Source organism: Pleurodeles waltl, chromosome 2_2 (genome assembly GCF_031143425.1).
Source record: "Pleurodeles waltl isolate 20211129_DDA chromosome 2_2, aPleWal1.hap1.20221129, whole genome shotgun sequence".
Classification (NCBI taxonomy): Eukaryota; Metazoa; Chordata; class Amphibia; order Caudata; family Salamandridae; genus Pleurodeles; species Pleurodeles waltl.
Genome location: NC_090439.1, coordinates 1,141,903,297 through 1,141,916,632, shown reverse-complemented (window position 1 = coordinate 1,141,916,632; position 13,336 = coordinate 1,141,903,297). Strand labels below are relative to the sequence as shown.

The 13,336-nt window shown below is 47.1% G+C and overlaps 1 protein-coding gene across 9 annotated transcripts in view; it reads right to left on the bottom strand.

The window, feature by feature from the left end:
• Positions 1-13,336, bottom strand: part of NUGGC (nuclear GTPase, germinal center associated) — a 1,501,499-nt gene that overhangs the window by 223,716 nt on the left and 1,264,447 nt on the right. For all 9 annotated transcript variants that reach the window (XM_069221057.1, XM_069221058.1, XM_069221055.1 and 6 more), the window contains 2 exons: positions 9,771-9,804; positions 8,895-9,035 (listed from right to left, as the gene is read on the bottom strand). In XM_069221057.1, coding sequence (XP_069077158.1) covers positions 8,895-9,035; positions 9,771-9,804 — 175 coding nt within the window. The remainder of the gene's footprint in view (positions 1-8,894; positions 9,036-9,770; positions 9,805-13,336) is intronic.

The window sequence follows — 13,336 nt, the reverse complement described above, 5'->3', positions numbered from 1 at the left end:
GTACTCTGCCCTCTGGGCTAGGAGGGCGTGCAATAGGGGCGACTTACAGTTACCTGGTGCAGTGATATGTGGTGAAAGGGTGCATGCACCTTTTCATGCAGGGTGCAATGGCAGGCCTGCAGACACATTTTGCATGGATTCATATGGGTGGCACAATACATGCTACAGCCCACTGGGAACCACGTGTACCCCAATGTCCTGGGTACCCAGGTACCATATACTAGGGACTTATATGGGGACACCAGTTTACCAATTGCTGGGTGTGCTAAGTCCTAAGCAGCCACATTTAGAGGGAGAGAGCACAGTCACTGGGGTCCTGGTTAGCAGGATCTCAGTGAACACAGTCAAAACACACTGACAGCAGGCAAAAAGTAGGGTAGCCATGCCAAAAAGAGGGTATAACAGCCACTAATCAAGTGGAATTAATCGGTGCTAGGCTGCTGCTCCTCAGCTCTAAAAGGAAGTTATGTATCGGGACGTGCACCAATTAGGAGGCAGAAAAGAAGAAAGACACTGGAGTTAACATGTTATAAGCAGCAGGCGGGATCAAAGTCCTATATCAAATACAGCAAGTCTTGCCAACAGCGCTTGCGCGCTGCCTAGACTTGACCTATAAAAGGAGTACACCCCCCCCATCCTAAAGTCTGCAGTGGAGGGATACAACTTATTGAATCATGACTGCGAAATCTAAATGGTCCTTGGAGGGACAAACACAATAGTGGGGGGAGGCCGCCAAATCAATAGCAGACAACCGCAACAGACAACAAACGTCATCTGGTCGCAAGTAAGGGGCTGAACCAAAGCCCACTCTAAGTTTATATACTCTATAGTAAAAAAAAAAAAAAGACACAAAAAAAACATACAGCTAATCTAAACATGGCCATTGGGAATAGTAGAGACATAAAACTGTCTGTGGTAAAAACTGTTCTTTGGGTGCTGGCTGACCCACTCCCAAATATTGAGGCCATCCACTTTCATTAAAGTATCTCTTTTTCCTCATTTTGGACTCCCTTAACATGATTGATGTTTTGTACTTTTCCTGTCCTAGGTGTCGAAGGTAAGTAACTTGTTCTTCTGAAGGATACTTCTAACCGCAGATTCCTCACTATGTGAATAGATACCAAAGCAGTGCCTCCCCAAGTGGTCGGCTCTCCAGGATTAATGGGGCAAAGTGCTCCTTTCTCCAAACCTGGCTATCCAGGCAGTATTGCTTTGTGAACTTGCAGACTGGCACCCAGGTAGCAACCTGACAAAAGTCCAAGATGGGCACTCAGTGCAGTTGCAGCAGCCTTGCCTATGATGGAATGACCCCACAGGCCATTTGACAATCTGTAGCAGATGTTTATGCAAAGGACAATGCATCTGGAAGTGGCTGTTTCTGCTCTATTTTTCCCTTCTTTCCCCCATAAAATCCCACAAACACGCTATTGTCTCCACAATAATCCTTGGTGGAATTGATGTAGAAGCTCCAGCAACCCTTTGGATCTAACTAGTGGAGTCTATTTATCATCCTCCTTAGAACCATGAGGTGCGGTAAAGAACAACGGCAGGGTGATAGACTGTCAGATGTTTAAAGGCATCCCACATTTTGGGAGGAACACTGCCATCTTCCTTATCACTAGCTTGTCTAGGAAGAAGGTGGTGTATGGTTGTTGGATTGTGAGTGCTTGTAACACATTCACCCACAAGCTGATTTGTTCGGTATGAGGAAAACAGACTTCAAGGTTAGCAACCTGAATGGGTAACTGTGAACTGGCTGAAATGGGGTGCATATTAGGAATGCAAAAAGAAAACTCAGATTCCACAGGGGAATCACCAGAGGTTTTAGAAAATGGTCCTTGAAAATGTGTCACAATATGTGATTTAAACAGAGATGGCTGATAAGACAAAACAATTGATAAGGCCAACAAATAACCTCCAGCTGTGACCACAAGAAGCCTCTGCTGGGCTAGGGGAGGGGGGGGGGGAAAACAAGAACATTAGATAACTAGGTATGGAATGGTTGGATATGCTGCGAAGAGCACCACACAACAAACTTCTCCCAGCGTCCGGTATAGACAGTTTTGATGGAAGAATATCTGGCTGCTGGGAGAACATTAACTGTCTCGGGAGGAAGATCAAAACTGTTGCTACCCAGGGAGGTGTAAGTTGTTGCAGGATTGGGTGCAGGAACCTGCCGTGGTATTGGGACAAAGGACCCTCCCAGAGAGGCAGCCAGATCACCGGACTGATTCTCGAGGCCGGAAGCTCTGAGTACCACACTCTCCTGGATCAATCTAAAGCCACTAGGTGAGTTCGGCTCCAGCATTCCTAATCTTCTTCAGAACTTTGGGCAGGAGAGATGAAGGCAGGAAGGTGTACAGGAGTCAAAAGCACCAGTCTAACTGAAAGGCATCTTTGAGGGAGAACTGCCTTGGGAACTCCAACCTGTATACGTTTTTTTTCAACACTGCACCTTCTCAGCGGTAGCAAAAAGATCGAGTCAGAGTTCTCCCCATTGTTGGAAGACACCCTACACCACCTCTGAATGTAGTAGCCATCGTTGATCTGCTAGGCAACACCGGTGGAGTTTATCTGCCCTGGTATTTAAAGATCCTGCCAGGTGCTCTACAACCAGGGAGATGCAATGATTACCCCCGCCTTTTTGCCTAGTATGGATGCCAACTTTGAATGAAAGTGGGCTGGGACCCTGCTAACCAGGCCCCAGCCCCAGTGTTCTTTGCCTAAAACTGTACCTTTGTTTCCACAATTGGCACAACCCTGGAAACAGTTAAATCCCTTATAAAAGGTACCCATGGTACCAAGGGCCCTGTGGCCAGGGAAGGTCTCTAAGTGCTGCAGCATGTATTATACCACCCTGGGGACCCCTCACTCAGCACATGCACACTGCCTGGCAGCTTGTGTGTGCTGGTGAGGAGAAAAAGACAACGTCGACATGGCACCTCTTTCCAGGTGCCATGCACACAAATCACAACCTATGGCATAGGTAAGTCTCCCCTCTAGCAGGCCCTATAGCCCTAAGGCAGGGTGCACTATACCACAGTTGAGGGCATAGCTGCATGAGCAATATGCCCCTACAGTGTCTTAAGTCCATTCTTAGACATTGTAAGTGCACAGTAGCCATACTGAGTATATTGTCCGGGAGTTTGTCATTACGAACTCCACAGTTCCATAATGGCTACACTGAATACTGGGAAGTTTGGTATCAAACATCTCGGCACAATAAACCCACACTGATGCCAGTGTGGGATTTATTGAAAAATGCACACAAAGAGCATCTTAGAGATGCCCCCTGTACGTTAGACAAACTGTTAGTGCAGGACTGACCGGCCTGTGCCTGCCTGCCACTTTCAGACAAGTTTCTGACCACATGGGGTGAGTGCCTTTGTGCTCTCTGTGGTCAGAAACAAAGCCAGACCTGGGTCGAGGTGCTTCTCTCACCCCACCCTGCAGGAACTGTAACACCTGGCGGTGAGCCTCAAAGGCTCAAGCCTCAGATTACAGTGCCCCAGGGAACACAAGCTAGTGGAGATGCTCACCACCCCCACAGCCCCCAAAGACAGATTTTGCAGTCAGTCAGGCGGGAAAAAAGGGAAGAGTGACCACCCCAGCCAGGACCACCCCTAAGGTGCCCAGAGCTGAGGTGACCCCCTCCCTGCAGAATCCTCCATTTTGGTTTGGAGGACAGGGACCAATAGGATTGGGGTTGTGCCCCCCTCCCCAAATGAAGTGGGCACAGGGAGGGTATAGCCACCCTCAGGAACAGTAGGCATTGGCTACTGTCCACTGACCCCTAAAACGCCCCTGAACCCAGCTCACCGGATTCCTGTTGACCTAACAAGAAGAGGAAGGACTGCTAAGCTGAAACCCCAAGCAGACAAGAAGGAAGACGACAACTGCTTTGGCCCTACCAGCCTGTCTACTGCTTCAAACAACCTGCAAAAGACCAGTGACACGTCCAGCTTTACCAGCGACCTCTGCCCAACTCCAGAGGACTGTCCTGCACCCAAAAAGGCCAAGAACTCCTGAGAACAGTGGCTCTGTCTAAAAAAATCTAAAAACAAGGACTCCCACCTCACTCCAGATGAGTGAGTCTTGACCCCTGAGCACCCGACGCCCACGTCCAGGTGGTCCACCCAGCAAGAGATGGTCCCCAGGCGATTGCGAGCAAGTGCCCACCCTGGGTTGACCTCTCCACCCCTCCACAACAACGTCTGCAGAGGGAATCCCGAGGACCCCCCCGACCGAGAAGCTCCAGACAAAGATATTGATGCCTAAGGACACACTGCACCCGCAGCCCCCAGGCCTTAGAGAACTCGACCCCCGGGGCCTTTACATCCAGCAGACAGCCCTCCTCCCTGTCTAACCGGTTATGTGCCCAAGACACCCCCCTGGATCTCACCTGCAGCTTGTGAGTGACCACTGGGGTCTCCTCATAGTCCAGCATTGAAAACCCAACATCCTCTTTGCACTCTGCAACTGGCCACCCCTGTGCCTCTGAGGGTGTGTGTTTGGAGCCTAATTGTGGCCCCTTCAGTGCTCTCATAATCCCCCCTGGTCTCCCCTCCGAGCCGCGGGTAGTTACTTGCAGGGAGGCCTGATTCCAAGTACCTCCCGTCTCCATAGGAACCCATGTTAAATTTGCTCAACTTTGACCTCTGCACCCGACTGGCCCTGTGTTGCTGGTGGTGGTTATTTGGGGTTAACTTGAACCCCAACCGGTGGACTTCCTAAAAACCCGGAGACTGAAACTGTAAGTGGTGTAAACTGTAAGTGGTGTACTTACCTGTAAAAAGACCTAACATTTCTTTCCCCAGGAACTGTTTCTGAAAATTGTACCAAGTGTCTCTTTTTAAAACAGATTATAGCCAATATTACAAAAACTGTATTACTTATTGATTTCAAACAAAGCACAGTTGATACCTGTGTGAAATACAAGACTTTTAAAGTACTTACCTGGAACTTGAATCTTTTGGTTCTAAAAATAAATTACGTTTGCTATATAAAAATCATTTTTATGGAGTTAAGTCATTGAGTGAGTGCTTCTTCTATTGTCGGTGTGTGTACAACAAATGCTTTGCCTTACCCCTTGATAAGCCTAACTGTTCGACCACACTACCAGAAAAGAGAGCATTAGTATCTACTTCAGCCTCTGTTAAGCCTGTGGGGAACCTCTGGACTCTGGGCACACTATATCTCACTTTGATATAGTATATACAGAGCCAGTTTCCTATAATGACTAGTTTCAGAGGCGTAGTGTCTCTTGGCACAGTACCCATAACCCCACTTTACCCTCTTGCTTAAGTATGACATGGTGGTATTGTCGTCTGTGCAGACTTGCTACCGTTTCCCCTTAATGGTCGGAGGGAAGGCCACTATTCCAACGGATTGATATGGAGATGGGTTTGTGCCAGAGACTAGAGTCCTCGATCACCTCTTCCAGACAGCCTCCTCATCCCATTAAGGATGCATCCATCAGCTCTAGGTGGGACAGTGGGGAAGGACTTGTCACCAGTCCAACTGCTGTCCAGAAGTCACCGCCTACTCCTCAATGGAATCTAAAAGGTTTCCTTGGTGGTGGGCTTACTAGGACTTCAAATCCCACTGCAGAACCAGCATGTGTCATCTGGAGAGATCCACAAGCAGGATGTAAAGACCAAAAGCCAAGAAGCCTCTCTCACTGAGAGCCAGGTCAAAGGCTGAAACATAAGGGTCATAGCCCAAATGTCTTGGATTCATTGAAGTATAGGCAAGGCTCAAAATAGCACTGTATCCAGTATGACTGCAATAAAGGAGAGACTTTGTGTAGGAGTCAGGTGTGATTTACGATTGTTTGAGGTGAGGCCACCTTTCTCAACCAGTAGGCCAGGAATGGGAAGACTGTTATTACCAAGCTCCAAAGATGGGCAGCTACCACCACCATCACTTTGGTGAACACCCGAGGGACACTGGTAAGGCCAGAAAAAGAAAGCACTGAGAACAAAGTCCTCATGTCCCACTTGGGATCATAGGTAATGCCTGTGGCTTCTGCAGGACGCAGGTGTGAAAACAGGCATCACCATCCACCATCCAGTCGCTTGGATCCAGAGCAGAGTAAAATTAGGCCAGAGTGAGCGTCATGAACTTATCCTCCTTTAGAAAGAAGTTCAGGGGGTGAAGATATAAAATAGGATGAAGTCACCTGTCCAATTTTGGCATGAGAAAATATTGAGAGTAGTATCCAATCCATATTTTTGATGCCAGTACCATCTCAATGACTCCCTTGTCCAAGAGAGCCTGGACTTCCCTCTATAGGATGGACAAGTTGTCCTCCTGATGTCGCTGTGGTACATGGAGGCATGTAAAGAGAGGTGGACAGAAAAAAGTAGGGCATAACCACCCTGAACAATTTGAAGCACGCATTTGTCGAAGGTGATGTTTTGTCACCCTTGCAGCTAATAACGTATCTGGTCTCCAACTGGGGGAGATTGGTTGGGGATTGGTAGTGTACTGCTCAACTGACACTGTTGACCGAATCCCCAACTTTTACCTCAAAAGGTTTGAAAGGTTCTTTTGTTGTGGAGGCAGGTTTTGGTGTTGCCTCTGTTGGATGCCTCTTTCAAGGAGATCTATTTAGAGGGACTGCTGAACGGGTGCCAGAATGCCAAGAGAGCACTCTGTACCCTTACTCTCCTTAAAGCACTCCAGGGCTTAATCTGCCAGGTCTTCGAAGAGATAGCTGCTGTTAGACGCCATGTACATCAGTATGCCTGGCCATCATTTGTAAAGCCCGAAGATTAAGTTCAGGTGTGGTGCTGCCAAAGCACAAAGCTAGTGCCAACTGCCCTATACAGACAGTCAGTAGTGTCCTTTCCTGACCAAATTACATACTTTGCCACATCCTGACCACTTGTATTACTGATTGGAGATGAACTTGAAGATCATCCAGGAATGCAGGCGAGAGGTCACACACCATGTCCCACAACATGTGTTTTGCACCAGGACGAAACTAGCAGTTACGGACCAGGGGCTGAAGCTTGCAGAGGAGTACATCTGCTTCCTGATTGCCCTCATGCATTCTGACTCTGTCTGGTTCCAAAGTTAGAAATGCAGATGCTTTTAGCTGTTTAGTGGAGGCTTGAACCACCAGGCTGTCTGGTGTTGGGTGTGGCAGTAAGAGACATGGGTCTTCCGGGGCTGGCCTGTATTTTCTGGCAATTTGTCTGTTGACAGAAATGGAGGGGTGGGGGGTAGCGGGGGCATTATACTGGCTTTCCCTAGGAGGGTTTCTATGAGGGCTTACTTAAATGAGAGGAATGACTTAAGAGGTCTGGCCTGGTTGCAGAACCTCCAAAAGAACAATTGCTTTTACTTCTATGTAGTGGAGCTGGAGGTCAAGAATTTCTGTGGTTTTCCTTCAGAGTTTGATTGGGGTTGAGTGTGAGGGCATGACTTTGGCTGATGTTGCCGTAGATTTGCTTCAGAGTTCGACAAGACAGATTAGATTCTTCCTCTGGCGTTGCTACCTGTGTCAGTGTGTGGGGAACCGGCATGGGTCTTGGAGGTATTTGAGGAGTCAGAGTGAACATTGCTGCCAGAGTAGATCCTGGAGTGGTGTTGAGAGGCATAGCCTATGTCTGTGGCAGATCTGCCAGCGCTCACTCGACTGTAGGCCACATCAGATCCATGGGGCCCAAAGGCGCCCCAGAGGGATCCAGAATAGTACCAAAAATGCACAACATGGTCTCCTTCAAGGTCTTTAACTGTTGCGATATCACCAAAGGCCCCAGGAACTTGAGCTGTGTCAGGACTAACTTTGGAATCAATTCCATGGTGGGAGACTGAGACCAACAGGTGCCCTGATATCCACACAATTTCTCCTGACGAGAGTGGCGAGAACAAAGGGAGTCAAGTTTTGACTTTTTGTGTTTTTTTCTTTGACTTACCTGTGAATTTGGAATGGGACAACAACACCTCTCAGAAATTGCCCCTAGGGAACAATAAAGCATTTCAAGCCTTCCTGCAATGCTCAACTATAAAGAGCTTGGCCTCGCGATCCTGAGTGGCCTTCAGATTCATCTGAACAAAGTTGTCATAAGATTTTGAGTGATGTGAATAGCTGAGATACTAGAGACAGACTAGTTAAGGTCCATCACTGACATCTGTTTATGGCAATCATTGCATGGTTTAAAACTTCTTGTTTTGAGTGGGTGTGGTGAGGGTTGGAGATGTTTCTTGCAGACTAGAACATTTCTGAAAAAAGACTTGTCAGGAGACAGAGGGAATTAGCTCCCGAACTGCAATGGAATGTGCAGAAACAAAGGGATGGACGTCAACACGCTGAGGTGGAGGGTATGTGTGGCCCCAACGTAACTGTTGGGGAGGGGCAGAGCAATCATGGAGCCAACTGAGCCATCTACTGAAGCATAAGGGGGTTTCTGAGAGCAAAATCTAAGGATCCAGTAGTATTCACAAGGTTAGGAATCTGTTGTTAGAAGTAACTATTAGAATAATCTACACATTTTCTTAACCTCAGAAGAATGGAAGACTGATTTTCCCTTACTTCTTCTTAGTAGATTCACTTTTTAGTGACAAATTGGTTTTAATTTGTGCATTTAAAACATACAAATAATGGCTCTATTACCATATTTTCATCACAAGCTATTTCCAAAAATGTAAAATGAATAAAGGTATATTGTGTTCACAAATCCCACATATGTAAAAAGGAATTCTATTGTTTCTAATGAAAATCACATGATGGAGAAAACTCTTTTAAATGCTCAAAACATACTTAGTTAAAACGGTTGCAGATACTGATATTAAAAATTGAAACAGTCCTGGAATGCATGGCTTATATTTGCTGCAAGGTCTGTAAGTTGCAGCTCAGACATGGAGTAAAACACATCATGTATTACCTGGGCAGTAATCCTTAATCCAGAGGCTAAACATACTACGAGAAACTTCAGCTGAAATGTGAAGGATGAGATAGTAGAGTGGTAGGCAAACTTCACAATGAAGAACACTGCTGAAGAGTAGAGACACTTGTGCGCCGTCTTCTAGAAAAAGAAATACAATTAAAGGATTAGGACCTCAAAATGCTATATAAGAGTCCAATAACATGAACTGTGCAAGACACCAGGCAGTCTAAAGCTAAAGGTAAGCTAAATAGAAAGGTATTCAGTACTTTCATGAACTTCAAACTGCCAGTGTATCAGATACACTGCATGACAGATCCAACCAAGCACAAACAGCTTATACTGATATACTGATTTCCATTGGCCTGCAGACTCTGGCACAATCCACCGAACTCTGGCAAAAAGGGAAGAACTGAAGTATGCAAAGCATCTGATCATTGTGATGCCTGCAACAAGCGACACTACAGAGGATAAAGCCCTGAAGATGGCTAATCACAAGAGTTGCCAAATGTGAAGATACCACCTGTCAGCTACTCAACACCTCTGAAAGCACCAAGTGAAAGATCGATCTTTGGTTTACAAAAGAAGATCCTGCCAGGACCTTTTTGATATGTGCACCCATTTTATGGAGCTGGTTGATTGATTGATTTTTCCAAAACCCACCCTCCCCACAGTGCTTTATGGTGAATGTTTAAGACTGGTGACTAGTCTGGTAAGCCATGTCTTTCCTTAGATTTGCATTTTGCCACACTGCATTCCTATTTTTGAAAGGCTTAAATCTAATGAACATTATAAATCCATAAGTGCCAGAAAACTCAAACAACAGAACATGAAAATAGAGCAAAGTGCATAGAACACCACTAGAGTACGACTTACCATTTCGAGTGAGGGTGATTCTGTTCATGGAGACCTTCAGGAATAAAAAATATTTAAAATTAACTACAAGCATTATCCACTGTGAACATTATTCTTTTACACTTAAGAATCAAAAGGTCATATCTTGCAGCCACACGGTGAAAGTGTGTGCAAGTTCTGCCATGAACTATAGCTAATCCATTTACTTTACATAGAAGAAAGGTGGGAGCACACTACTTCACATCCCAGCACTCAATTTGCGCACTGGGGCAAATTGAGTGCTGGGATGTGAGGCAGTGTGCTCCCATCCCTTCAATTTTTTAAATATATTTAATTATTTCTATTGCCCAAACATGTTGGAACGCTTTACACTGAAGTATGAAGGAGGACAAACATGTTGTCCAATAGTTCATGCAATGGTTATACAACACAGCAAAACGGGCACACTCAAGACCCTTCTTGGTCACAGCAGTGCAGCTTGCCGCAGATGCACGTATTGGTACGGCAATATGGTCGGCCGCAGATCCATGATTCAAGCCCGTAGAGGGAGACACACAGCAATTGTGGGGCTCGTGGAGCGCTATCCTCCTCCTTCCTTCTCATGGCGAACACTAACTGCATTAGAGTCTCGCTGCTAATACTGTGCCATGGAAAGTGTCACCTCCTGCAAGGTTGGCAGGCCCCTCCCTTCTCTTACCACGCAGGGTGGGTTCCAAGCACTACAACTCAGCTTCAAGTCAGATGAATAACTTCTTCCAGCAAAGTAAGACTACAGGTGATGCCCCCTCAACTCTGGGAAGCTGGCTGTTGGGCAGACACCAGCAATGGTTGTACCGCACCCCTCAGAGTGGTATAAGGAGCTCTCTTTTTTGATAAACAATAAATAAAACCTCTAACAACAAGTGAGCCTGTTGCCCCAATTTTACACAGTTAAAACAGATAGGAAATTTCTGTGCTATCAGCACTTTCAGAACCAGTAAGATGTTTCTTCTTTCAAGGGCCCTCTCCTGGCTGCTCTCCAGACACTGCCCTCATATAGAGTGTTGCTCCTCACAGTCCGGTGGTTTCCAGCCTGAATTACACCCAACAGAGAGACAAAGCGGTAAGAGCTTTCTAGGTCTCACCTATCATTCTGAACAACAGACTGCAGTCCCACCCTTCACTCCCACAATCTACCACATTGCAGTGCACAAGGACACTAATCAGCAGCCCTCTCAGCAGAAGCACTGTAGAAAGCTGGCTCTGCATATACTATATAAAAATGAGATGTAGTGTGGACAGACTCCAGGGGTTCCCCAGAGGCTTGACAGAGGAAATAACAGATAATACTAATGCACTATTTGTGGTAGTGTGCTCGAGCAGTTAGGCTTATCAGAGGGTAGTGTTAATACATGGGACGCACGCACTCAGACAATAACCCTCTGGTAGCACAAATCTGCTGGGGATCCCCCCACGCGCCCATTCCCACATGGAAGTTGAGACCAGAGCTCTTAGAGGACCCTGACTTTAGAGCAACATTAGGTACCGCAATTCTGGAATATTTTGAGCAGAATGAAGGCATGGCCACCTCGAGGCTGATTGAATGGAATGCATTTAAGACTTTTACCCGAGGGCACTGTCTGGGAGCCCAGTGTAACATGCGACGTTCTATCGAACGCGACCTGACCCGAATAGAGCGGACTTTACCGCAGTCTGAAGACGAAACCACTAACAACCAAATTGAAAAAGCGAAACTAGCAATAATACGTGCAGAACACCAGACACTACTAGAACGTCTGAGATGTCTTAACTACACTGCACACTCCGCAAGAACTGATGCATCAGCAGATAAAGCAGGTAAATTACTGGCTTGGCTGATACGTTGGGATTGCGAGAGGAAACCGATAATGGGAATTCGCTCACAAACAGGGCAGTTAGTGTACACTCCCACGGAGATACAGGCCGAATTTACAAGACACTATGAGCACTCTACACCTCAAGGACAACCACTGGAGAAGACACCAGTGCTGAGTTCCTTGGCAGGGTGTCACTTCCGCACTTCGAGAGTAACCAGATTGAGACACTTGAGGCCCCCCTCGACCTCGAGGAGATTAAAGCCAGTATTCGAGAACTTGCGCCCGGCAGGACACCGGGCCCAGATGGGTTACCGGTCGACTTTTACAAAGCCTTCGCACTACAGCTGGCACCTAAGCTACTTCAAGTATATGAGAACGCTGAGCAGGAGGGCCACCTGTCGACCACACAAAGGGAAGCACTACTAATCTCCCTTCCCAAACCCAGAAGAGACCCAACAGACATGAGCTCCTACAGACCGCTGGCAATGTTAAACACTGGTTATAAAATATTAGCCAAAACACTAGCGACAAGGCTAGCGCCTAACGTGCCAGAACTAATACACCCTGACCAAAACGGGTTTGTACCGGCCAGAGACACTTCTCATAATATCAAAAGACTATTCCGGGTTATGCAATATACGAGGCGTGATTGGCCGAGGGCGGGCTGCCTCGTCCTTGATCTAGAGAAGGCCTTTGACTCACTGGAATGGCCATTCCTGATCAGGGTGCTGCAACAATACGGCTTGGGATCATCCTACATTTGTTTAGTTAAATTATTATACACCAGACCAACGATAAGGGTGGGACTGGGATCCGAGACATCGGAAACTATCCGAGTGTGTAGCGGTATGAGACAGGGCTGCCCCCTATCACCATTATTATTCTCACTTGCAATGGAGCCCCTGGCAGCGGCCCTGCGTGAGGAAGGGGACACTTGGGGAATCCCTCTGGGAGACGGCTTACACATAGTGTCATTATACGCTAAGGACCTTTTGCTATACTTCCGAGACATTACACAGATACCACATAGAGCCGGCTCACTCCTACAACACTTTGCATCAATATCAGGCTTGAAGGTCAACTGGTCGAAATCATGCCTCTTCCCATTCGACCCGGGCTTACCGGACCCGAGACTGGTGCTGGCCGGAAACCCTGTCCCATGGCAACCTAATACATTCAAATATCTGGGTGTCAGAATCTAACATAACGAAGAATACATATTTGAGGGCAACCTTGTAAGGGCGGTAACCTCGGTCAGGTCCCAAATGGCGTTCTGGAGGACATTGCCACTATCCAGGACAGGCAGGATAGCACTCCTAAAAATTGTGATACTCCCACGGCTTCTGTACTTTTTCTCTAACCTCCCACACTACGTCCCCCCCCCGTTTCTTCAGGACACTAGAGACAGGGTTAAGGGAATTTATATGGAACGGCAGCCGCTGTAGGGTCACCCTTAAAAAACTGTACCTACCGCCTGATCAGGGCGGACTTGCAGTCCCTAACCTAGAACAATACTATCTGGCAGCTCAACTCCAGTGGGTGTCTAGATGGCTGGCTGGTATGCACCTCACAGACACAGCAACAGAGGGAGGGCCACGCCTACTCCAACAAATACAGCCTTTATTCCACCCGCTCACACGCACATGGACCCCACGGCAACTGTTTCTAAAAACAGCTGATAAATGCTTCCGTAGATCGCTCTACCTCACGAGATCAATAGTCCCATTTGCGCCTGCCTTGGCACTGGCGGGT